The sequence below is a fragment of the Caretta caretta genome, chromosome 1 (assembly GCF_965140235.1).
Source record: "Caretta caretta isolate rCarCar2 chromosome 1, rCarCar1.hap1, whole genome shotgun sequence".
Classification (NCBI taxonomy): domain Eukaryota; kingdom Metazoa; phylum Chordata; order Testudines; family Cheloniidae; genus Caretta; species Caretta caretta.
In genome coordinates this window covers 327,225,978-327,252,236 of record NC_134206.1, presented here as the reverse complement: position 1 = coordinate 327,252,236, position 26,259 = coordinate 327,225,978, and the positions used below count along the sequence as shown (strand labels likewise).

Below are 26,259 nucleotides of genomic sequence, written 5' to 3'. Positions count from 1 at the left end.
CAGTTTTCAGATTAGAGAGAGGTAAATAGCGATGTCCCCCAGGGGTCGATACTGGGACCAGTCCGATTCAACATATTAATTAATGATCTGAAAAAAGGGGTAAACAGTGAGGTGACAAAATTTGCAGATGATACAAAACTACTCAAGATAATTAAGTTCCAGGGGCAGACTTCGAAGAGCTACAAAATGCTCTCAAAACTGGGTGACTGGGCAACAAAATGGCAAATGAAATTCAGTGTTGATAAATGCAAAGTAATACACATTGGAAAACATTATCCCAATTATACATATAAAATGATGGGGATTAAATTAGCTGTTACCACTCAAGAAAGATCTTGGAGTCATTGTGGATAGTTCTTTGAAAACATCCACTCAATGTAAAGCAGCAGTCAAAAAAGCTAACACAATGTTGGGAATCATTAGGAAAGGGATAGATAATTAGACAGAAAATATCATATTGCCTCTATATAAATCCATGGTATGCCCACATTTTGAATACTGCGTGTGGATGTGATTGCCCCAATCTCAAAAAAAGAAAAAAGATTAATTGGAAAAGGTTTAGGAAAGGGCAAACAAACATGATTAGGGGATGAAACAGCTTCCGTATGAGGAGAGATTAATAAGACTGGGACTTTTCAGCTTGGAAAAGAGACTACTAAAGGGGGGAGGGGGGGGAGATATGATTGAGGTCTATAAAATCATGACTAGCATGGAGAAAGTAAATAAGGAAGTGTTATTTACTCCTTCTCATAACACAAGAACTAGGGGTCACCAAATGAAATTAATAGGCAGCAAGTTTAAAAACAAACAAAAGGTAGTATTTCTTCACACAATGCCCAGTCAACCTGTGGAACTCAATGCCAGAAGATGCTGTGAAGGCCATAACAGGGTTCAAAAAAAGAACTAGATAAATTCATGAAGGATACGTCCATCAATGGCTATTAGCCAGGATGGGCAGGGATGGTGTCCCTAGCTTCTGTTTGCCAGAAGCTGGGAATGAGAGACAGGGAATGAATCATTTGATGATTACCTGTTCTGTTCATTCCCTCTGGGGCACCTGGCATTGGCCACTGTCGGAAGACAGGATACTAGGCTAGGTGGACCTTTGGTCTGACCCAGCATGGCCATTCTTATTCTACAGTTCTGTATGATGAAGTGGCTCTTTGGTTGTTCAAGAGCAAGTGTCTCTGGTTTAAATGCAAGTCTGACAGGGTTTGGAGCTTTTCTTGTACGTGCAGCACGTGTAATTTATTGCTTCAATGTTAAGTGACTCTGGATTTTCAGGCTTTTCTTAAGTGGTGAGAAAGGTCACTTTAGCTTGGCATTTGATTAATGTTTAGTCAGCCTCCTATTTCACTCCTTATTGGAAAGTGCTGAGACAATAATATATGTTGTATTATCCCCGAATCTTTCTGCATCACAACTGAGAATTTCATTACATACACTGACTAATCTTGCAGAGTTCTAAAAGGGACCCAAAAATGGCTTTAAGAACTATAAGCAGTTGAGTAACTGGCTTGGTAAAAACCAAGCTATTTGGAATGTGGAACAGAGTTTCCTCAGATAAGGTTAATTAGGGACATTTTTTGATTTATCACACATGAAATACCCTAGTGCAGCAATAGTTTTAGATCATCAGTAATAAAATTTCCCAAATGTGTTAGACAGCCATTTCAAAATTCTACATATGAAGGATTATTTTAAAAGTATTACCTTTAACACTGTGTCAAGAGGATTTCCAGAATCTGGTCTAATAATCAGTGGTGCCTTTGGACTTCTGGATACAATTAAATGCCTTAAGTCCTCACCCCATATTTTCTCACACGCATTGTAGATGTCATAGCTGTCACTGACCACAGATACAGGCACTGAAGAAAATTGTGTCACTATGTGTTCAAAAGCATCTTTCTCATGGTCTTTCCCCCAAGCGGTTATGGTACTGGAAAATCAGTTGAAGATCTGCATTAGACTGAAGTTCATGAGTCAGCCAAATCACATATTTTGTATTTTTCTGTATGTAAAAGGTACTCTATAACTAAAGCCAACTATAATGCAAACTGACGCAGTCCTTGAAATATCTTCAAGTAGTTTATATGAACTATAAAAGAGGCTGAATCAATGTATTGCTGCTAATAGTTTTAGAAGGAAATCTCTCAAAAATGTTCTGCCTTAGCATCTTACTATCTTCTCAGGCAGTGACCCAACAAACTTCACCCATCCCCTTCAATCTGAGGTCTATCGTACTTTGTAGAGGGCTCCTGTCTGCATTTCCCAACTTGGAGACCAAGCCTAACTGGTGGCTGGTTAATCACTCTGTAGATTAAAGTAGGGTAGAATAAATAAAATCTCCCTCTACTTGGCTGCAAGCAAGCTGATTTCCCAAAACTGGGTACAGGATATGATGGAAGAGATCCCTCTTGCTGGCGGTGGTGCCTGAGGTTTTATGTCCCGTCCCCCCTTTTGCAGATAGTGGTAGAGTGAGTGAAGGAAGAGCCCTTGTGGAGGCAGCAGAGTGGGGAGCAGGCATCCATAAGACTATGGAACGAGGTTGAATAGGGAGCAGCACTCTGGCCTGTGTGTGTGTGGTGGTGGGGGGGGGGGAAGGGGGGAAAAGAGGAGGAGGAGAAGGAGGAGTAAGGAGAGAGTCCTCTACTGCTGGGGAGTGGATGAGATAGTAAGTACTTTGCTAGCAGGGGGGCGTGCACCTGGCTTCCTCTCAGGACCAGCTCCTTCAACCTCCAACCTGACAGGTTCGCAGTTCAGCAGCAGCTCAGCTCCATCTCCTCCTCCTGCAGGAGCACCCTAGCTGGGGGGTGTGGGTGGGTGTAATGCATGCCAGGGTGAAGGGATTTACCTATAAATGCGGGGTTGTTTTTTTTAAAAATGCTGATACAGGATGGGAATCTTATTTTTGTCTCCAAGGGAATAATCTAAGTTTTGTAAAACTCCGCAGCATCAAGGCCTTAAATACTTCTAACACTAAACCAGGTACAGAACTACTTACATCAGTAGTCCTATTAACTACAATGAAGCTACTCGTGCTTGAAGTTAAGCAATGTGCTTATATGTTTGCAGTACTTGGCACTAAAATTATATATCAGTAAAAACTTCTCTTGGTAGCACAAAATCTGTCACTTCAGAACAAAACTGCTTTAGTGTTAGCAATGCATCACTATGTCGGCCCTGATTGTGCAGTTACAAATGAATTGAGATGATTCATGATAGTTAAATTAAGCAGATGTGTAAGTATTTGCAGGATCAGGGTGTTAGATTTTCCACAACATTAACAAAGTCATTGTTAACTTGCATACAAACAGGCCAAAATTTTCAAAAATAAAAGCCTACGGTTAAAGCTCCTTGACCCATATTTAGATACTTTAAGGGTCAGGATTTTCAAAAGCAACCAAGTGACCTAGGAGCAATAATCCTATTGACTTCAAACTGTGAAACTAATGTAGGAGTATAGCCAGGTCAAAGCATTTCTGCTTTCACGACTTTTGGAAGCTCAATATTTAGAAGATGGTGTTGACTACAAAGACAGCACGAGCTATTTGTTTTGTAAATTTGTGTTTCTGTTATCATATAAAGGATGTTAATGAGGCCTTGGACTTGCCTTTTTCAGCAACAGATGAGCACGTTAATTGTGAAATTTCCCAATAGAAAAGAGCATGTAAAATCTGAAATTCTACTAACAATTAGGAAGCTAAAACAAGTATGAAACATCCCATTTAGTGATTTAAGACTATAACATGGTACGAACTAGCACCACAAACAGTCCTGATTAAAATTTAAAATAGATTTTTTTTAAAAACTAAAAGCATTTATCCACTCTGGTGGCTCTCTCCCCCCACAGGCACCCTCAGCAATGTTGGCAAACAGATGCAAAAAGGAAGTTCCTTTTCCAAGAGGAGCTGTGGCAATAATGGGAACATGCACGGCAAGGTGCCAGCTACAAGCACAGCGCTGACAGCACTCCAATCCCGGAGAATTGGGAACAATTTGAGAAGTGGCTTGCATGAGCCTCTCACACTCATTAGTGGCTTGGAGACAATGGCTGCAATATGCATGTACCAAACAATCTCATCTGGGACTAAAACTGTTCACTTTAATGTCACCATGCCACTGAACTGCACAGAACATTTATTACAGCTGTTCAGTATATTTTCTTAAGTTACGCTTTAAATTTACAGTTATTTCTGCCAAGCCTAAAAAAAAGGTCAAAAGCACTGGGCAACCTGTTGAACTTCCACTAACTTATACAATAGTTCTCTAGATTTCCAATTAGTCATTAAATCCCATACTTAGATTGCTCCAGAAACACTGACCTGCACAGACATTTACTGCTCAGAGATGACCACTATACAAAGTAAATCCAGTGTTCAAATTGGAATCATGTACCCCAGTTTACCAGATTAGAATATTTATTAAACTAAACACTAGACTTTTATCCACTAAGAATAATAAAGAGTGGTGCAAAGCTTTTATCCATTTAAGAAGGTAGACTGGATAGCACAAGGTAATGAGATTCAGAGACTTTCATCTCTGTATCAAAATCCACTACAGGTCAGGAGTGGCTGAAAGTTACCAGCTAACGACTGATACAATGTTTGAAATGAATGAGTGTCAATCTCATAGGAGTGTTCAGAATATAACAACCACTGTCACAATTCTCATCCTTCTTGGCAGGGTCAGTAGAGATCAAGGATTGATCACACAGATAGGACTAATTCTTCAGCCAGGGTCCTGACATGATGGGAAGCTTATTATACCATAACTACCTCTTCTTGGGAAAGAAGTCTTGAGTTGGGAGTGCTGACACTGGCAACTTTCATGACTTCTCATGTATTTTTAAATACCTGTACTAAAGAATTGGGCCCCAGTATCAAATTGTTGCCCATTGAGAATACAAATGTTCAAGATGTTTTAGCTATGACTTTACAACTTGACTCAAATAACCCCCCAAGTTAGTCTCATTTTGAACCTAAATAAGTTTCTAAAAAACAGATCAGTACATTAGCTGGCAAGCTTCGTCATGCATCAGCTGGCAAGGTTCACTTCTGCCTTAACAGCTGGACTAGTATCTACTCATACAGTGTGCCACACAAAAAGACTGAAGAGGTTTTATCTGCCTCGTTATGTGGAGTGAAGCAAGCATTTCCACATGCAAAGAAAGGACATGGAAAAATAGTCGTGTTAACACTAGAAATAACGAAATTCAGCAAAGGTTTCAAACAACTGGGGGTGGGGGGGATTTTACCTGTGTTCAGCAGCTGGAATAGAATATCCTGGAACAGGGTCTTTCGTTCCATAGTACTTTTTAATTAAAGCAATTCCTGCTACTGTGTCAGTTCCTTTAAAGTTTACCAAGTGAGCAGATGCTCCTATTCCTGCTGTCTGAGAAACAGAGACATGACTTTAAAGTACAGTGCCAAACCATGAAGCCTAATCATCAAGTATTGTACAGGGTTAGTTCTGTTACAGCAAAGCTCTTGTTTAATTCTAGTTTCTCCTGTATTTAGTTTAAACACAGTCTCATACTATCCAGAAGATAATTTCCATAAAGAGAAAAGTTCTCCAGGTCTTGATATTTAAGTAAACTGCAGTTTCTTTAATTTTGTACCTGAAGGTACAAAGAGAAGGAAAGAGTTCTCAATAAAGTACTCCCAACTCACACTGCTCCAATAATCCAGACTTTCATAACATTACAAGACACCAAAGTGTCAGAAATAGTCAAAAGATATTTGTGCCAAAATGCTATAAATTCCTGGCTGTACTATATTTCTTTAAATAGAATTAAACTTCTCAAGCTATTGGGCAAATTAGTGTTACCTCTTGTGAAGAAACTCCTCTGTAGCCAAAGTCATGCAGTTTGTACTCTAGTCCTTCTAAGCTGCCAGATGTCTCTAGCAAATACTTTGCCAAAATTTTCTTCTGCTCCCTGGAATTTGTGGCTACTGTGATTGGATACCATGACTGAACAAGAATAGTCTACAACAACAAAAAAACCCATTGTTATCAGGTGCACATAAATGAAATATGTTTGATCAAGACTCAAAAATCCCCACTTGGCAATGAGCCACGCACAACTGAGGCTACTGGCAATAAACCAAGGGGAAATCTATATGGGCACTGCAAAGACTTAGCAAAATTAGGTACGGCAAATGGTGTCAACATATGCACAAGTAACTTATTGGGAAGTACCATCACATCACTCCCCAATTCTACTGTCTGTTAACTTACAACTACACTCGTCCAAGAGGTGTTCCTCATTTTTAGAAGTGATGCAAGAAATATTGGCTGTGTCCAAAATAGTTTGCCTAAGAGTCATATTTAATTTAATAACTCCTTTTTATTGTGAGGTGGGCCAAGCAGCTACTCACTGCAGGAGTCAAACTTCCTGAGCTGCAGACCAATGCACACAAAAGTCAATTCCCACAACATGTCTGAGTACTGTTGTGAATTTCCCCTATTTATTAAATAAGCTTATTACACAACACTTCTGCAGCAGGCTTCAAGAAAGAGACAGATCTTTTGAAAGCAGAAACCAGCTGGTTCCAGAGATCTCACCCTAAACCCAAGTAGAATGATTGTGAACCCGTTCTTCATTTTTAATGAAAGCTTCATTTTTGAAGACTGACCTCAATCCAGTTGGTGAGCCAATAGCACTCTGGATCCGTGTTTTCTACCGTGAATAGTACATTTCCTCTGGGAATGACTGAGCCTTCAGGAACAGCCTTTACTTCTATCGGAAGATGCCCTTCATACTTCTGTAAGAGAAATTAATAGCAGCATTAGATAGTAGGAACAGCTGAGCCAGCCCTGCTTCCATTGACTTCAGTGGAGCGAAGTCAGGCTTTATATTTGCTAAAAAGAAAGCCTTTACAGTGAAATAAACTAAATATTAAAAAAAAACAACACACAAGCCACCCACTCAAATATGCCAAAACCTATACATTTAAAAAGGCACCAATTCCACAAAATGAATAACCATGGTTCACCAAAGGATATTTAACAAGGTTATTCTTTGAACACACTCATTTAAGGAGACCCTGCTGTTTAAAAAAAAAAAACGAACAAAAAAAAAGGTTTGATCCACAGAAACGTTTATGTAACAGATCTTTGCCGTTCAGTTTTCTGTGGTGTTTTACCTTGACGGTTGCGCCATCTGGCATCTATTTTTTTAAATGGTCTCATTATGTTTTGGTGCAGACATTTGTTTTAAGAGAACTAATATCTTTAAATGGGATTCAGTGTACATCCTTTCTAAAAAGTTTTATCTACTCTATCCACTGACCATGGAATCCAGCCTCCCAAATTTTTGTTCTTTCAATTTCAAAAAACAATTGTCAACATTAACATTCATGTTCGAAATATTCAACACTCTGGAATATGAGATGTAGCAGCCTGTTTGCAATGAATAAATTATGAGACAGCAACTGTAAAATAACTATTATAAGCTACTGAAATAGCACGATGAACTAAACTGATAAGTAGCAGCTTGCGTAGACCCAAAGGAACGTGCCTTAGGAGTTTTTCCATAAAGTGTACAAAAAGTGTTAAAATGAACATATTACCAAAATGGTGCTGCTTTAGAAAAATGGTGCAGTTTTATAGCTAGTATCAAAACACATTCGCCAGCGATATCCCAATGCATGTCAAAACGCTGCTTCAACAGCTCCAGTTGTCAAAGATTAATCAGTATAACTTTTTTTAAATTAAAACACTTCCATTCAGAATTTCAGAAGCACTTTCTCATGGAGATGCATCCAAGAAATCCAAGTATTTCCAAGAAATCACTAGAGTTTCATCTCAGTCCTTTCCTGTTTAAGAGTCTTATCACATTTATATACTGCAAGGAACCAGTTAACCAGACTGACCAAAGATGACCATGCCTATTAAAACCTCCCAAGACAGAAGCCTAATAAAGACTGTCTGACAATAAGGCTTTAAATTATTTATTGGTGAGTTAATGGTGTTAAAAAGGGACAACCTAACGAGGAAAAAAGAAACCAAGTGATTAAACAGTAAAATAAGTCTGGTTCTCTTCAGGAGAAGTAATATGCAAAAATCTTAGTAATGTACTCAAAGGATCTATGAACAGAAGTAGACACACACACACACACACCCCCATACCCCTTTAGCTTTCTTGAGTTAATGGTAGAATAGAGAAAAATAGTTTGATTCATCTGGTCACTAGTGTTACACTTTGTGAAAGTGGAGAATTTCCATTCTTATTGTCCATTTTGGTTGCTAAAGGACAACCAGACATGCCAATATGTTCATACCCACATGCCATCAATTACCTCAGTCATGATCACTAATGCAATACGCAATGCTTTCGAAGAAATAGTTTAGTCTAGCATAAAAATTGGAAATGCAGCAAGCTTCAGGGAGTGCAAAGACCGGAACAAATCTGCCCACACTTAAAGGGGAAATGCCCTCATTTCTTTGAAAAAAATTATACGCTAAGAAAGTAACGTTTTCGAAGATAGTTATTTTGGAGATTTTGTCTCAGAAAAATTTCTAACTGTTCTCTATATCTCATAACAAAATACTTATTTGAAGTAGCACTACAAAATTTAGACACATTTTAGATATAAAATTTTAGATATAAAATTTATATTTTCATATACCAATTAAAATGTATTTTCTCCATTTACTATTTACTCATGCAAAAAGTTGCAGTGCTTTCTGCATTAGAAGAAAAGCTACTATGATTAGAGAAAGTGATTTAAATGACATAACCAGACACTAAATATTGTATTACATATTGAAATTTGCTAACAAGCCCCAACTCAGACTAGCAGGTGACAGCAGCAATAAATCCCTACTACCCAGAAAGCCATATTTGGCATTTGTAAGGATGAAAACTACTTTGCTTCATGCATTTACAATTATTTGATTATTCTGTGACAGCTGCTAGTCCTTGCAGACTACAGCAGTGATCCTAAAGATGGAAGTAACTAATCCCTGATTCACAAATCCTACCTAGAATTACCTTGAATTAAAATATACCTCAAGAATATTTTTTACCTCAAGAATATAGCTCCATCCCTTTTCATTGAAGACATCATCTTGAAAATGCTCCCTATACACCTCTTTGGCTTCCTGGATTTTCTCTTTGGTTATCACTTTGCCTGCAATGAAAAATAGTTTAAAAGTAAGTTCAGACAATGCGATAATTTTTTAATGCCAAGCATTATTAAGCAGCTCTTGATGAATAAATAAAAGATGAGGCTTTCATTATCAAAGTCTCCTCCCAGACATGAAAGTTACTTTGTGTCCAAAGAGCTTTCGGAGGGCAAATATGTAATAGCGAATGCTATGCTTACAAGCATCATTTTTGGCTTTAAAGTTGTATTGTAAGAGACAGGATGGCTAAGAAAATTGGTATTGGAATAGAAGACCTTTCACTTATAGATCAGTCGTTCAAATTCAGCTCAGGTTGGTAATAATTTGAGGACATTATCAACTGATGGCTGGTCAGCATCTACATGAAATGATTTGATGCCCTCAACACTGTTCCCAGAGAAGGAGTCACAACACTCAGCAAAGCACGCAAAGTCTAAATTAGCGTGGATAAGAAGCTACGTTCCTTCACACTGATGATCCCTTCAAAACAGGATTGAGGCACCTTAGCAGGACACTCTGAGGAAGCTTGCAATGCTATTGCCTCGGTCATACTCTTTTTGTGGCTAAATAGGGGACTTCAATCTACAGGACTACTAACCTGGCACATTCCATAAATGCTAAAATGAATTAAGTTTAATATTGTCCTGTAATCCTTTAGATCTCTATAGAAGCTGTTATAGTAATGTCAACTAGCCTCTGACAGCCCACCCCAGAATGAGATTTTGGAGACTAAGTATACTGATCATGCTGTGATTATTTTGGGACAGTTTTCCTAATTCAAGGAAGTAAAAAAAGAGGAAGTTCAGGTCCTACGCTTTTCACAGTGTATGATATGGGATTGCCACCAAATGATTTTTTACTGGAGTGCCAACATTTGGCAAGAACTGAGATTGGCATTGGTGGAGTCTTGGTTAGGATTTGCACACAGTCTGAGACCAATGATGTAGGAAAAGTATTTTTTGGTATAACAGGAAACGAAATGAGAGGAAGAAGCACAACACATGGTATTTACTTGAAGTGCAAAAAACAAATAATTGTACCTCCAAAATGAGTTTATAATGCCATGTGAAGTTTTAAGATGTACACTTTTAAATGATCTGGGGAAAAAATGCACACTTAGCTACCACACAATTAAAATTGTTATAGATCATTACTAGATTTAAAGGAAATTACACTTAAACACAAGTTACTAATACATGCATATAACTGATTAGCAAATACAGATTGTACATTTTTCAAGTTTTGAACATAAAACTTATTTTCCTCCAAATCTTAATTGACTCTCAAAGAGAGTGGTGTTGCTACCTTTTTTAATGATTCCAAGTAACTTATCTTTGGTTCTGATCTTTAAGTTTTGATGTTTCAGATGACCATTTATCTAAAACATTGTAACAGCTTCACAGATAAAAATACTTGTTATTCTTTTTTGTAGTTTTTAGTTTGCTGAATATCTCATTGATACCTAACAAAAATAGAAGGCACTGAACGTAGAAGACCATTTTATGAAAGATGACATCTCATTTTTGAGAGTCATGAGAATAAAATGAGACTTCAAATTTAAAAAACAAACCCTGAGCTAAAATAATCCAAAAACTGCTTCAACTATCAGAATTCAAGAAGTTTGGAGAAAAATATGGAGATTTATGTTTTTGCTGAAATTATGAGACAAATACCTTTTAAGTACTTATTTAGAATGTACTGCAACCCGTAAAAAACTGTTTCCTCATATTTCACCTTCTTTAATCTGGAGTTCTCAGTCTTCTTTTCACGACATTCAAAGTAGGAATAAACTTTGCTTGTATTAGGTGGATATTGCTTATAATGTGTAACCTACATTAAGAAAAACCTCAGTAAGAGCTCAAAATGTATATCACTACAGAACAGACAACAAGAGATCACAAATAAACAAGACTTGTTAGAGTTTTCAGCAGAGTTCCATCTCTACATGTGACTTTGGAATGATCCCAACGCTTTCAGGCTAGAAATGAGGAACATTCTCTCATTTCCCCACTACATCCATACTAGTAGCTGGGAGGATGGTTGTGGGATATCTTTATCGGTTTACCCCTCCCTCGGATTTCTGATTGCTCAACCCAATTTCTCCTATTTTACTCCTTCCCCCATCTGTTTTACAATCTGTCTGTCTAGTAAATAGCTTTAGTGCCCACCTCTGCTTCTACTCATACAGTAGGTTTCCCTATATCAGCAGAGTGAAACTGACCTGGGTTTTGAATAGCAGCAATGAAAAGTGACAAGACTGGTCAGTTTTCGTTCTGCTGTGCCTTTGCAAACCTGGTAGCAGCAGTGGAACGGAAGATGTTTGCCTGTTGAGAAGTTAGCACTGCTTCGGTTTATGCTCAATTCACATTTGCAGGTTATCATAGTCATAAGGCTAGAAACAGTTCTTTAAGCAGTTCAGATTCTGAAGAAGCTGATGGCACTTACCCAAAAAAGCTTCCCATCTATCCTGGGTGAACAGAGGAGTAGATTTTTCTAGCTCTGATTATGTCCATGCCAGCTCTCTAGCCACAGTTATTGCTGCTAGTTGTGTTAAATAAGTGGGTTGATTTTCTTCTTCAATGGAAGAGTTGTATTTTCCCACTGGAATTACTAAAGGGATTTTGCTCAAACTTTCCATAAAAGCTTATCTTCCACTCCAACAGTGAATGTTTAGTGAGAGCTGAGCATGTGAACACAAAAGGTTATAAACGTACCTAGCATTCTATCAGATACTGATGGGAACTATCTTAGCATGTACATTATACAGATCTATTATACTTCAAGTGTAACTATATCTTCCTTTCCCATAGACGGGCCATTTTAGCCTTTAACTTGCAAAGCTGGTATTCCTCTTAAAGTGTTAAAATTACACATACAACCCACAGCTGCATGTGAGATAAGAAGGGTATATGATGGTGTAAATTGGAAAGTTTGGGCTGGTTTACAAATTCTACCATCTAAATGTCATAAGAAGTCAGCTAATTTTCACAATTTTTTGCTCTGTCAGAATATACACGTATACACCATACACTAAGATACACCTACACGCTTTACAGCAGAAAAAAAATATATAAGAAAGGAGAGGTGTCACTGCTCAGGACAGAAAATTGGAGGAAAAGTGCAAGATGTGTTTGGATATCTCTTTGAAGACTGAGATATTTCTAGGTTTGAACAAGGTATTAAAAATAATTTTTCCCTGCTACTACTTCCAAATTAAGAGGATTTTAAGACACTGAAGTGATAATTCCTAAGTATTTTTCTGTTTTGTTATATTTTTTTATAAAAGTGTTTCCCATCTTATTTTACAATAAGTATCTGACACTTTCAAGATTAAATATTTAATTTTTCCCTTACCTGTATTACTAAAACTGTAGATTAAAAGATTTTAAAAATCCTATTTTCCTTTCACTTATGCTGTTCTATTTTTTGCATTTCACTTAGCTTGGACAGTGAACTAGACTAGCCAGTTTCACTTTCTGGTTTTCATATACCAGCACAATGCTGTTGTGTTTGGGTATCCAATGCTGTAAGGGAATGTTTAATAAATCATAAAGAGTGTAAAAAATGAAAGTTTTTATTCATCTTTGGCCATGGAAAATTCAAACCCCAAGTTTTAAGCATGGACAGTGTGGCAGAGTATTTTTAAGTGTCTGGATTTACTTCAAATAATGAAAGTACTGCAGAACCAATACAGCTAAAGGATCATAAACTGGCTCAAACATCAAACACAATTGCTCCAAATGCAAAATGTGTATTATCTGAGATGTCAGAACAAGAAACAACTAGATTTTTAGATTCAGCCAAGGAAAATGATATGTTTTAATCTGGGAAGTCAGAAAATTCTATATAGAATTTAAAGACATTGCCACTTTTACTGAGCAATTCTTCCAGCATAATTATATCTGTATGGAAGAAAAAGTGCTACAATTGGAAGGATTTGAAAAAATTAAGGTATATTGAACACTTACTTCCACTTAATGTTTATATACAAGTATGTTTGATCACTAAAATTATATTACTTGATCTTTAAGAAAAGAGGATGCATGGAACCAACAACAGGTTTGGGCTATTACAAGATATTGGATGTCTGATATTCTGTGCCAGACAGTTTCACACTGAAGTGAACTGGACTAATCATGTGATTAACTTTCTAGTGTGTAAATTTGCAGGATTAGATCCTTCATTAGGCATTTTCCTAGTTTTGTTGATTTACATCACCGTAATGTGACGGATATTAAGTTTGTCTGCATACTGAAATTTAGTATTTGCATCTACTATTTTAACTATAGTTATTCTGGGCTCTGATCCAGTACCTACTGGTACCTAGATTTTGTACAGCAACCTGAAAAATCCCAAGCTGCTTCTATATCTACACTACACTTTCGTCTGTAAAACTTTTGTTGCTCCAGGGTGTGAAAAAAAAACCACCCAGACTGACAAAAGTTTTACCGATGACAAGCGCCGGTATGGACAGCGCTTTGTCAATAGGAGACGCTCTCCCGCCGACAACGCTACTCCCCCTCATTGGGGATGGTTTTCTTTTGTCGGCAGGAGAGCTCTCTTTGGATGAGAGAGAGTGGCTACAACATGTGCCTTACAGCGGTAAGGCTTTAGCAGCACAGCTGTGCCACTGTAAGCTGCGCAGTATATACACAGCCTTAGTGAGAACAGGGTCATAATGATTCGGCAACACTACTTCCTGCTCCATCTACAGAAAGTGTTCTTTGGAGGTTTCCCAAAGAAATACTAAACTGGCACAATGCTGCTTAGCTTGAAATATGCAATGTGATCACAGTATAAGGTGCGAGAAGTGTAAACTACAGTTTGCAGGCTGAAGTCAGACAGGATTACTAATAACCAGATTAGTTCTTTATTCAAAAATATCAAATTTAATGGATTTTCCCCTCTCAAGTTTCTTCGGGAAAAATATTCCCTTACCTGAAGATATATACCAAACTGCTTCCCAAAGAAAACCTTTTCATTTAGTTTTAAAACCTTGGAGAGTTACAGTCACAGAGAAATGCTGTGTAATGTAATAGTCAATTACATTACCTCAAATATTTAAAGAGTCATTGACAGATTTCAAGTTCAATTACATTTCTAAGGCTAAAATTCTTATCTTGATCACTGGGTACTGAGAAATAATTTAAATGGATTGAACAAGGTATATGTGTCTTTCTAATTTTAAGACACATTATTCTTCAATAAAAACAGGAGTACATGTGGCACCTTAGAGGCTAACAAATTTATTCGAGCATTAAGCTTTCATGGGCTACAGCCCACTCCATCGGATCCACAGAATGGAACATATAGTAAGAAGATATTTATACATACAGGGAACATGAAAAGGTGGAAGTACCCATACCAGCTCTAAAAGGCTAATTAATTAAGAGGAGCTATTATCAGCAGGGGAAAAAAAAAGCCCTTTGAAGTAATAATCAAGATGGCCCATTTCGGACAGTTGACACGAAGGTGTGAGGATACTTAACATGGGGAAATAGATTCAATTAGTGTATAAATATCTTCTTACTAGATGTTCCATTCTATGCATCCGATGAAGTGGGCCTTAGCCCAAGAAAGCTTATGCTCAAATAAATTTGTTAGTCTCTAAGGTGCCACATGTACGCCTCTTCTTTTTGTGGATACAGACGAACACAGCTGCTACTCTGAAACCTGTCAGTATACTTAAGTAATCTTTGCATTATATTTGTAGCACAACATACTCAATGTATGCTCCCTCCCACATATTAAAACTCACGTTGTTCATTGTTCTCACTTGCTTTGTCTTATTTGAAGATTGAAAGATCTTCAGAATATAGAATGTGTCCTTGTAAGGCGCCTAGCACACTTCACTGTTCAGAAAAATGGAAAGTATAGAACTGCATAGCCTTGAAGTGCTAACTGTTTATTACAGTCAAACTATATTAACATGTTAGAAGTTAAGCAGAGGGAAAGGCTGGTCTTGTGGTTAAGATGTGGAACTGGATCTCAGGAGATCTGGTTCAGTTTTAAGCTCCGCCTGTGTGAAATTGGGCAAATCTCTAAATCATTTTGTTCCTCATCTGTAAAATGAGGACATTAGTACTTCCTTTATCGCACCCTTTCAGCCTCATATATTCCACGGTGAGCTTCTTGGGGTAGGGACTGTATCCTACTAAGGGCTTGTCTACACGACAGCCTTATCGCTAAAAGTCAGCGTGTGTAAACACTCTGTCGGCACTTTTGCTGACAAAATACTTCCAGCTTTGCGAATGGTTTTAGCTTTGTCAGCAGGAGAGCGCTCCTGCCAGCAAAGCCGCGTTCATGCTGCCACTTGTGATGGCAAAACTTGTGTCTTTTGTGGGGGGGAGGAGGGGCTTTTTCTAAGTACCCATGAAAGACAAAAGTTTTGTCGACAACTTCACAGTGTAGACATACCCTAAGTGTCTGTACAATACCCAACATAACAGAGCCTCAATCTCATTAGGACCTGTAGACTTTACCATGATACAAGTATATACAAACCACCATTGTGACAATCAGCAAGCATGATACAGGGGTTGTGTTTAGTAGAAAAAACAGCTTTGAGAAGGACAAAACATTAGTGAATAAACACACTGCAGAAAGGATACAGACAACAAAGAAAGCGATAAAAATCAGTATCATAAGGCACTTATGACTATAAAAATGTCAAAAGAAAGAATGTTACAATCACTTTTTTCCATGTCCAGGTAGACAAGAGAAAATGCAAGACACTGAAAAAAACCTACAATCAGAACAACTGAGTGAGATGTGGAGAACATCTCACCTGAGTTTCCATGTGTCCTACAGACCAGTTTAGGAAAAAATTACTGTTGACTATTCTGTCATCCAGGAGTAACTTGATACATTTTGCAAATGGTAGAGACTTTGCAGGTGACTGATTAGGGATGAAGATGTGTTGATACAAAGGGACAGAGCACTCAAATTTAAAATGACCTAAGACAACAGACTTTTGATAACAAAAGTAACTATGCAGTTCAATAGAAAAACGCAAGGTAATGAGGGCAAGGACCTTCAAAAGAAAAATATATCTCAATGATCTCACACTATTAAATCAGACTGGTGGTGTGTGACGGGGTGTACCAGCCCATACTAGATGAGAAAAGGTTAACCCCCTATTGTAGGTAGAGGTAGACACACCGCCTCACCACTGCTGGGCATGCTCCAACTGGAGCCTCAGTATAAAAGGGAGCAGCCTAGCTCAGTCTCCCCTGATCACTGAAGGAGTTTGCACATTGCAGGCTCCTTCTCGGGTGCTGCTGGAGCCCCAGATGTCAAACAAACAAACAGATCCAGGAGCATGCCCAGTTGCCCACAGAAGCCCAAGAGTAGACAGAACCATCGGGAGCTTCGCCGGCCGATGATCCCAGAGACCCAGGAGACCTGTGGATAGCAGTGCTGGAAAATAGGGTTGGAAGTAGCCATAGGGAACTAGATATTGGTCCAGTGGTTAAACTGGGACAAAGGCAGCATGTTTTGGACGGATCCCTGATGACCAAGTGAGGAATCAGTTTGCCGCTATCAGGGCCATGAGTGGAACAGGGAGGGCCCAGGTCCCCCTACCCTGGCCACCACCCACCCCTGCGTGGCGGCCCATTTCCCCCTCGACCCCACAGAGGGCTGCCATATTAGCCCTGGCCAATAGGCTCCGCAGAGGCGGGCTGCCATAGTGACTCCAGCCACTAGGCCATGCAGCCCTGAGGCTTAGGGTGGTCATTAGGACTCAGCCGCAGGGCTATAAAACCCTTCCTTGCCTACCCTAAGGGTATACCCACCCTGTGACATGGTGATAGTTTAGATTTTGTCTGCATGCCACTTGAGTAAAGACTGATGCAATACCCAATTTAACTAAACTAGATTGTTAAATTGAAGCTCAAATTGTGGGCAAACCAGCTCCGAGAAGCAGCTAAATACAACTTTGAGATGAAATACATAGACAGATGTTCACCATAAATCAAAGCGAACGATACTGAAGTAAATACTACAGTCACACAGACTGACTAAGGACTAGGCTACACCTGAAGTGCTAAATTGGTGCAGCTGTGCTGCTGTAATGTGTCCAGTGAGCTCTCCTGTCAACATAATAAATCCACCTCCGCAAAAGGCAATAGTACGTCAGCAGGAGAAACTCTCCCATCAACATAGTACTGTCCACACCAGCGCTTAGGTCTGTGTAACTTATGTCGCTCAGGGGCTGACTTATTCAGACCTGAGTGACATAAGTTATAGCGAAGAAAGTGGTAGTGTAGACCTGGCCTTAGAAAGAAAGCAATGTTTTCTTTGAAAAAGAAAAAACCCCAAAAAACTAATGCTATCTACCTGCTAATGCTACTCTAGCATAATCTAGAGGAACCCAACAGACTTTAAGCCTGTTAATGAAACTGCTTTCAAAACTATATAGCCCATCCACTTTAACCATTCCAGAATTGTTTTAACACATCCTCAAGAGGAGAGACACCCAGGCAGAACTAGATTCAGGATCATTCCTGGTGCCTAGCAAGGTTCAAACATGTTAACAGAAGGTGAGTCAGATGATAAAAATGGTTGCCTCTGTGTACACTAAAGATATATCTGGTCAGCAGAAATTTGTTTACAATGGAACTCCCAAAAGTTCAACTAAACTCGCATCAGACCCTGTTGTAGTTAATTGAAAATTTCTCCAGCACCAACAAGGCCCATGAATTTGACGCCTGGCATAAGCTAGCACGATAGGTACCTTATTTCAATGGATGCTAGAATATACTGTCTTACTGATGTGACCAGTTTCAACAGCAGTTGGGGCAGGGAGGAGGAGAAGAAAGGGTAGCCACATTTGGCAGGATTTTCAGCTATAGACCTAGCCAGTTTGAAACAATGTTTAAAAATGATTTGGCTAACAATCACTTTCTCTGGGAGCACAGAGGTCAGTTTGGTTTGGCCTAACAGCTTTATCAAAAGTTTTAGAACAGGATTTTTTTTTTTTAACCTGAATTATAACATTGTAAATTGGTTTGCTAAACAATTAGGCCCGAGTCCAGTAGCCAGGGAGATTAATTATCCTTATAGTTAGAAAATTTTTCCTAGCATCTAACCAAAATCTCCTATGCTGCAGATTAAGGTAATTATTTCTTGTCCTGCCTTCAGTGGACATGAAGACCAACTGATCACCACCCTCTTTATAACACTTAACATATCTGAAGATTTATCAGATCCCTCCTTCATAGTCTTTTCTCAAGACTAATGACGACTAGCTTTTTAAGCCTTTCCTCATAAGTCACATTTGCTAAACCTCCTATCATTTTTGTTGCTCTCCTCTGGACATCTTTCTTAAAGTGGCACCCAGAAATGGATAGTATTCCAGATGAGGCCTCACCAGCGCCAAGAAGAGGATGACAATTACATTCTGCATCTAACATGATGTTCCTGTTAATGTACCCCAGATTACTAAAGCCATTTTCACAATTGTAACTGTTGACTCATTCAATTTGTGATCCATTATAACCTCCATATCCTTTCCAGCAGTACCCACCTAGCCAGTGTTTCCTCATTTTGTACTTGAGGATTTGATTTTTCCATCCTAAGTATAGCACTTTGCACTTGTTTTTACTGAATTACGTCTTGTTGATTTCTGACCAATTCTCCAATTTGTCAAGGTCCTTTTGAATTGTAATCTTACTCTTCAAAGTGCTAGCAATCTCTCCCAGCTTGGTGTAGCCACATATTTCATAAGCATATTCTCCATTCCATTAACTATGTCACTAATGTAAATTTTGACTGGTACCAGACCCCACTAGATACATCCTCCCAGTTTGACAGTAAGCCATTGATAACTACTTACAGTGTTTCAACCAGTTTATTTCCCTAGTCGGTTTATGACAACATCATGTGGAACTGTGTCAAAAGCCTTACTAAAATCAAGGAACCACATCCACAGCTTCCCCCCATCCACTAACCCTCTTAAAGACAGAAATTAGGTTGACTTGGCATGATTTATTGACTATTCCCTATGATCCTCTAGATGCTTATAAATGCATAGTTTAATAAATTTGTTTTATTATCTTTCCAGGTTTTGAAATTAAGCTGACTGGAGTCTATGATATTTTAGAGTGCAATCAGTGAGGCTGTGTCACCCCAGCCCTGCAGCCTGGGGTCTGTTTACCTTACCATGAGGCTTTTTAACATATGTATCTTCATTCACCTCTCCTGATACCTCAAAAGATCGTTCCTAAGAATTTTGTATTTTTTCCACAGGGCTTAAGACTAACACCAAATCTCCTATTTCAAAAGAGCATTTACATGTAAGTTAATCATACCACACCTTTCGTTTGGCCTGTCACTGAGATTTGTTTGAACAATACCCACCATGTCTTAACTCTTTTCTGAATCTTTGTACACATTCTATACTGCTCTTCTTTTGCCTCAGTGTCCAATTCCCAGGAGTCTGAGATCTAAAGGTCCTCTAACATTCCTTCCATGTAGAAGATCAAATGGGGGAGAACCTAGTTGATTTTTGGGGTACCTCTCTGTAAGAGAATAGCAAATAATGCAACAATTCGTCCCAGTCTTGAACTCTCTTCTTTGCCTACATTCCCAGCACAGATTGAAGAGTTCCATTGAATCTCTTCACAAGACCGTTTGCCTCTGGATGATATGGGGATGCCTTCAGTTGTTTCACCCCACATAACTTCCATAGCTCACTGAATAGCCGAGACATGAAATAGGACTCACGGTCAGATAAAATCCCTTTAAGGAAACCCACTCTGCTAAAAATAGTAAACCGGACTTGAGTCACAGAATCAGCTTCTATGTTAGTCAGAGCAACTGCTTCAGGATATCTAGTGACAAAGTCCACTACCAACAGGATATAGTTCTTTCCCTTTTGGATAGGCACAGGACCCACAAGGTCCACTGATACCCTATAAAATGCCTCTTCTTTTACAGGCCAGCAGCATATGGGAACTTTCTGTTGTCTGAAAGGTCCTTCCCTTTTTTTGTCATAATTCACAAGACCTGCAATAATTCTTCATTCTGTATCCCTGGCCAGTAGAGAGAAAAAAATTTTTTTAAACCTCTCAGAGATTCTCTTGCCCCCAAATGATTGGCAAAAGGAAAAATCACAGGCTAGAAACATTAATTCCCCACAGTCCTGGCCAGGCACAATTACTTGCTTGTAGTGTTTTCAAGGGGTTTTCTCCCATAGGAGCTTCCCTGTTGTGTCTCCCTTCTTCAAAAAAACCTTTCCTATTTCCCCTTTCTGGGGCTCTCTAGGAGACATCCTCTTATGCTCTCTAGAGTGGGGTCTCCCCTTTGTTCATCTTCAAAATGCTGGCAACTGACAACTGGGACAGCTTCTTCTGTAACACAGGTCAATTTCTTTCCCCCATAGGGCATACTACTTTTCTCTGCCATGCAGGAGCGGGTCTCAACCCCTCCCACATCTGGGAATATGCCGACTTTTTTTTTCCTTCTTCTGTGACAGTGGACTAGGAAGCACCTTTATCTCCTCGCAGCAGTTTCTGGGACTTTACCATTTTCCTCTGGAATCGAAGCACAATATTCCCTTTTCCTACAAGTTACAACATTAAAAGCAAAGGAGTACTTGTGGCATCTTAGAGACTAACAAATTTATTAGAGCATAAGTTTTCGAAAGCTTATGTTCTAATAAATTTGTTAGTTAGTCTCCAAGGTGCCACAAGTACTCCTGTTCTTTTTAAAGATACAGACTAACACGGCTAGTACTCTGAAACCTAACATTAAAAGCCTTAGTCATATGCAAAATCATTCCCACAAGTATTTCCACAGGCATACTATTCAGCATACCCACAGTGAAGTCATCCTTTAAACCTTCCCATTCCAAATGAACCTTAGCCAAAGGCAAAGGAATTTTAGGTTTCCCTCAGAAGCTCTACCTTCTGTCCAGGTAACATGTCAGTCTTTTGGACCACACTCTCCCTGACTAGAGAGATCTGTGCACCAGAGTATCTCCACCCTATGCATTTTTTACCATTAATTGGCGACTTCAATAAATTCCATATCTACCTTCATAGGGTCAAACCTCACAAAAACTACAGAGGACCTACAGATACCTCTTAAGGACCTGTGTTCTCCCAACCACCCTTCTCCTTCCCAGAGGTAAAATGAGGTTCCCCCTTTACACCAGGTTTGCATCCCTCCTTCTCTGTCTTGCACTCATTACATATTTTGGCTCACACAAAAGGAATCTGTCAGAATGGCCACTCCTGTACAAAATATAAAGACTCATCCCATAATACTAGGGCTGTCGATTAATCGGTTAACTCACGTGATTAACTAAAAAAAGTTAATTGCAGTCTTAATCACACTGTTAAACAATAGAATACCAATTGAAATTTATTAAATATTTTGGATGTTTTTCTACATTTTCATATATATTGTATTGTGTTGTAACTGAAACCAAAGTGTATATTTTTGATGAATATTTGCACTGTAAAATTGAGACAAAATTCAGCTCATACAAGTACTGTAGCGCAGTCGCTTTGTCATGAAAGTGCAACTTACAAATGTAGAATTTTTTTGGTTACAGTACTGCACTAAAAAAAAATGTAAAAAACTTGAGAGCCTACAAGTCCACTCAGTCCTACTTCTTGTTCAGCCAATCGCTAAGACAAACAACTTTGTTTACATTACATTATTTACAGGAGATAATGCTGCCCTCTTCTTATTTACAGTGTCACCAGAAAGTGAGAACAGGCATTTACATGATACATTGATAGCCAGCATTGTAAGGTATTGACATGCCAGATATGCTAAACATTTGTATGCCCTTTCATGCTTCGGCCACCATTCCTGAGGACAAGTTTCCATGCTGATGAGGTTTTTTTGTTTTTATTATTTTATTATTATGTTTTTGTTAAATTTGTGACTGAACTCCTTGGGGGAGAACTGTATGCCCCCTGCTGTTTTACCAGCATTCTGCCATATATTTCATGTTCACAGCAGTCTTGGATGTTGATCCAGCACATGTTCGTTTTAAGAACATTTTCAGTGCAGATTTCTCAAAACACAAAGAAAGTACCAATGTGAGATTTCTAAAGATAGCTATAGCACTCCACCCAAGGCTTAAGAATCTGAAATGCATTCCAAAATCTGAGAGGGATGAGGTGTAGAGCATGCTTTCAGAAGACTTAAAAGAGCAATGCTCCAACGCAGAAACTACAGAACCTGAACTACCAAAAAAACCAACCTTCTGCTGGTGGCATCTGATTCAGATAATGAAAATGAACATGCATTGGCCCGTACTGCTTTGGACTGTTATTGTGCAGAACCCATCATCAGCATGGACACACGTCTCCTGGCACAGTGGCTGAAGCATGAAGGGACATATGAATCTTTAGCGCAGCTGGCATGTAAATATCTTGCAATGCCAGCTAAAACAGTGCTGTGTGAACACCCGTTCTCACTTTCCGGTGACCTTGCAAACAAGAAGCGGGCAGCATTATCGCCTGCAAAAGTAAATAAACTTGTTTGTCTGAGCAATTGGCTGAACAAGAAGGAGGACTGAGTGGACTTGCAGACTCTAAAAATCTTACTTTGTTTTATTTTTAATGCCGTTTTTTGTACATAATTCTACATTTGTAAGTTCAACTTTCATGATAAAGAGATTGCACTACAGTACTTGTATTAGGTGAATTAAAAATACTATTTCTTTTGTTTTATTACAGTGCAAATATTTATTTTTGATGAGTACTGTACACTTTGTATTCTGTGTTCTAATTGAAAACGTAGAAAACATCAAAATATTTAAATAAATGGTATTCTATTATTAAAGAGTGCTATTAATTTTTTTAATCACTTGACAGCCCTACACATTACGTTTTCTGACCTCCTCAGTACATATCCTTCGGAAATGTTCTTGCACAAAGAGCTCAAACAATTGGTCATATTCCTCAGCCCTCTTCCCCTTTTTACCCATTTTCTCATTAGGTCACATATTTTATAGGCATGTTCACAATGACTCATTCCTAAATTTCAACCTATACACTTCAGGGGTGATTTGAATCTTTGCAAAAGAGCTTGTAAAAAGTCAGGATATTTCAAAGCTTCATCAATTGGCATTTCTTTGAATACATTTAAAGCTTCACCAGAGTGTTTTGCAATCAGTGTGTGGACTTTCTTGTCCTCTGGAACATTATGAACCTCACATAGCCTTTCAAAAGTAGTAAGGTATTCTTCAATCCAGTGCAATTCCTTGTATGCAGGGCACAACTTGTCCCAGCTGAGTGTTCCTTGGATGAAAGGAGTGATTGGAGACAGTGGGATCTGTCCATGCCTTGCCATCATGTCCAGATTATACCATCTCTCCCTCTTCTTTAGCTTTGTTGATGGGCTTCATGGCTTGTGGGTCGGTCGGTCCGTCCGTCCCCCAGTTTGATTTATTTTGTACATCTGTTTTATGGTGATAGGCAGCTGCTTCTAGCTCCTCTCTCTGAGGGTGTGCTTCTTCCTGTTGCTGCCCTTCTGCCTCCCTCTCCTTAGCGCTCATCTCTGCTTGCCACTTTTGATGCTCACGCTCTTTGTCTCTGTTCCTTTTCATTCTCTTCCCATTCACATTGGATTTGGAAGGTTTCCTGCTGCAGTTTCTCTCTCCCTCCCTCCCCTTCTCTCCAACCACATGCATTCTAGGCTTCCTTGTTAGCTGGGGGATCTGTTTCCTTCCAATGCTGTAGACCCTGCAGCCTCAGATAAGTCCTGGTAAACTGCCTGCCCTCTGTTGGCTTTGTTATAATACATGAAGAGGTTTTCTCAATTCCTGTCTTTTTTCCACCATGGAATATGCAGTGATTAGCGCACAATTCTTCTGTTTTTTGTTGTTTTGGGGCATGTGTTTCTTTACTTATCTGGCCCCTGCTTCTGTTCTCCATCTCTCACCCCAAATAAGCAAACAGAAAACTGTAACCTTTCTTGGACTGTTCCTGAGCCACCATACTTGAGGCTCACCTAAACTAATACCAGTGCTTACACCACTATGACATTTTAGGGTGCAATCCAGACCACTGTGGGAGTATTGTAAGACACCCTGCAACTTTGGGTGTCATGCAGCCTGCCAGCACGAAGGTCACACCCTGAGTGTCTGCATATGGCCACAACTCTGGTTTAGCAACTCTTATTCCTGGTGGAATTCTGTGCCTAAAAATTCTGCAACAAAATTAAAAATTCTGTGCACTATTTAAAAATACTGCATATTTTGTAAAAACAACAATATAATCATACCAGTTTCAATTCTTTTTGGTCATTTCAAAATACCTGTCAGCAAATATGTCTGCAACAAGACAGACAAAGAAGATTCAGGAAATCTTTTTTGACAAATAGATTCCTTATTAGGCATATTAATACAGAACTCGGAGTAATAATTCCTCCTACCCCTCAGAAGCTGTGCAAAGGCTTGGGGGAGTCAGGGGTAATGGAGGAGCTGAGGGAGAGGGAAGTAAATTGCTGGGAAGGAGCCTGGGTGTGAACTTTGGAGGGCTGTTGTGTGTGGGTGGGACAAGTATGGAACAGGGTTTGGTTGTGGTTTCTTTTTTGGGGGGAGGGGGGGATTGTTCGGGAACTTCCCCCATGCAGACCCTGGCTGACCCCTAGCCTCTCCCATTCAGTCTGGCACATCTGCCCCATCCATGTGTCTGTACCCTCACCCAGCCACTGCCCTGTCCCTATGTAGCTCTGCCCCACTTCCTCCTGTGTCTGTGTCCCCTCCCAGCCATTCCCCTGTCCCTAGGTCTCCCTGTACTCCCTCCCCTTGCCCCCATGTGTCTGTGCCCTCACCTAGCCACTGCCCTGTTGCTGTGTAACTCTGCCCCACCTCCCCATGTGTCTCTGCATCTCCCTCCCACTGTGCCTCCACTCCAATTCAGCCCCTGCCCCAGTCTGTCCTCCCCCACTAGCCCTTATGAGCCCGTGTGACACCTCTCCCCCCCCCCCAGAACCCCACAGTCTATCTCCTGACCTGGCCTGACAAGCACTGCAAAGGAAGCTCTCTTCCCCTTGCTGGCAGGGAGCTGCAACTTTGCTCTATTGCCACAGCACCCTCTGGTGGGCAAAAGGCAGACCTGCAGCAACATTTGGCAGACGCTTTTTTCTGTGCAAAAAATTAGAAATATGTGGAGCTCATTAAATATGCGTGTGCACAGTGATGCAGAATTCCCCCAGTAGTAAATGCTGAACCCAGCAGCTTGTCAGCGAAACCAGTCTCAGTCTCCCATTAGCTTTAATTATTACTTGCAGGGCGACGCCAACACATTCCCAGTCCTGAATTCCCGCCCTCCCCCAAAAGTGTATTCTGGACAAAAGTGTATTCTAGCCCTCTCCTGGACTGTTCAGATATTTCAGGTCTGTTGTCCTTGTAAAGGAAAAATATACAACTTGCCACCTTAAACAGAGTTACCCACACAAGTCACAACATTTAATTAAATTTAATTAAAGAACAAAAAAGTTTAACTACAAAGAGAGAAGTAATAAGGTATTAAGTCACAAATGGTTACAAGATAGCTAAAACAATTTCCTTGCTAGCATGGCTGGTGCCTATGATGTTTGTAGTGTAATTTATAGATTGCGGTTTGTATCACACTGAGCTTTGTCAACAGTGAAAGGGATATAATCCTCTCAAACTTGTCTAAAAATTGACTTAATACCACTACTCGGAACAAACTGGTCAAACATTATCAAGGGGAAAGGTTTACAGAGGCAGTTTCTTCAGATGTCTTCTTGAACCAGCAAATTCTAGAACACACAGAGGAGGCTCTTCTCTACTTTGTCTTGAATAATAGCTCTTGAATTAGCCCTTGTACAACTCTAAATTACAATAGATCCTGTCTACACTAGAAAGATCATGTAGAATTCTCCCCACTGTTACCAATACTATTTCAGCACCAAAGTAAACATTGGGAGGCCCTGTATGAAAAAGCTGTCGCCATTTTGAGCACTGTATTATCTAACCCTGCAGGTTAATAGATCTAATCATCAACAAGGCATTTTAAAATGATGAGGCCTATCTACACTAGGTCTCCTAACCATGATTTAGCAATGTTAGCAACAGCGGGAAATCTTTGCAAAATGACCCGTGTGCAGTGGAAATATAAGTAACAGTAATAA

General features: G+C 39.4%; 1 protein-coding gene across 2 annotated transcripts in view; it reads right to left on the bottom strand.

Moving 5' to 3' along the window:
- NAMPT (nicotinamide phosphoribosyltransferase) overlaps positions 1 to 26,259 on the bottom strand; it is a 62,313-nt gene that overhangs the window by 23,444 nt on the left and 12,610 nt on the right. The window contains exons 1-8 of one of the 2 annotated variants that reach the window (XM_048836350.2): positions 11,578 to 11,795; positions 11,354 to 11,456; positions 10,806 to 10,962; positions 9,034 to 9,137; positions 6,639 to 6,767; positions 5,830 to 5,988; positions 5,258 to 5,394; positions 1,714 to 1,939 (exon numbers count right to left, since the gene is read on the bottom strand). In XM_048836350.2, the coding sequence (XP_048692307.1) occupies positions 1,714 to 1,939; positions 5,258 to 5,394; positions 5,830 to 5,988; positions 6,639 to 6,767; positions 9,034 to 9,137; positions 10,806 to 10,962; positions 11,354 to 11,456; positions 11,578 to 11,594 (1,032 nt within the window). In that variant the 5' untranslated portion in view covers positions 11,595 to 11,795. Of the gene's footprint in view, positions 1 to 1,713; positions 1,940 to 5,257; positions 5,395 to 5,829; positions 5,989 to 6,638; positions 6,768 to 9,033; positions 9,138 to 10,805; positions 10,963 to 11,353; positions 11,457 to 11,577; positions 11,796 to 26,259 lie in introns of those variants that run through there. The other variant, XM_048836349.2, reaches the window with a different exon arrangement.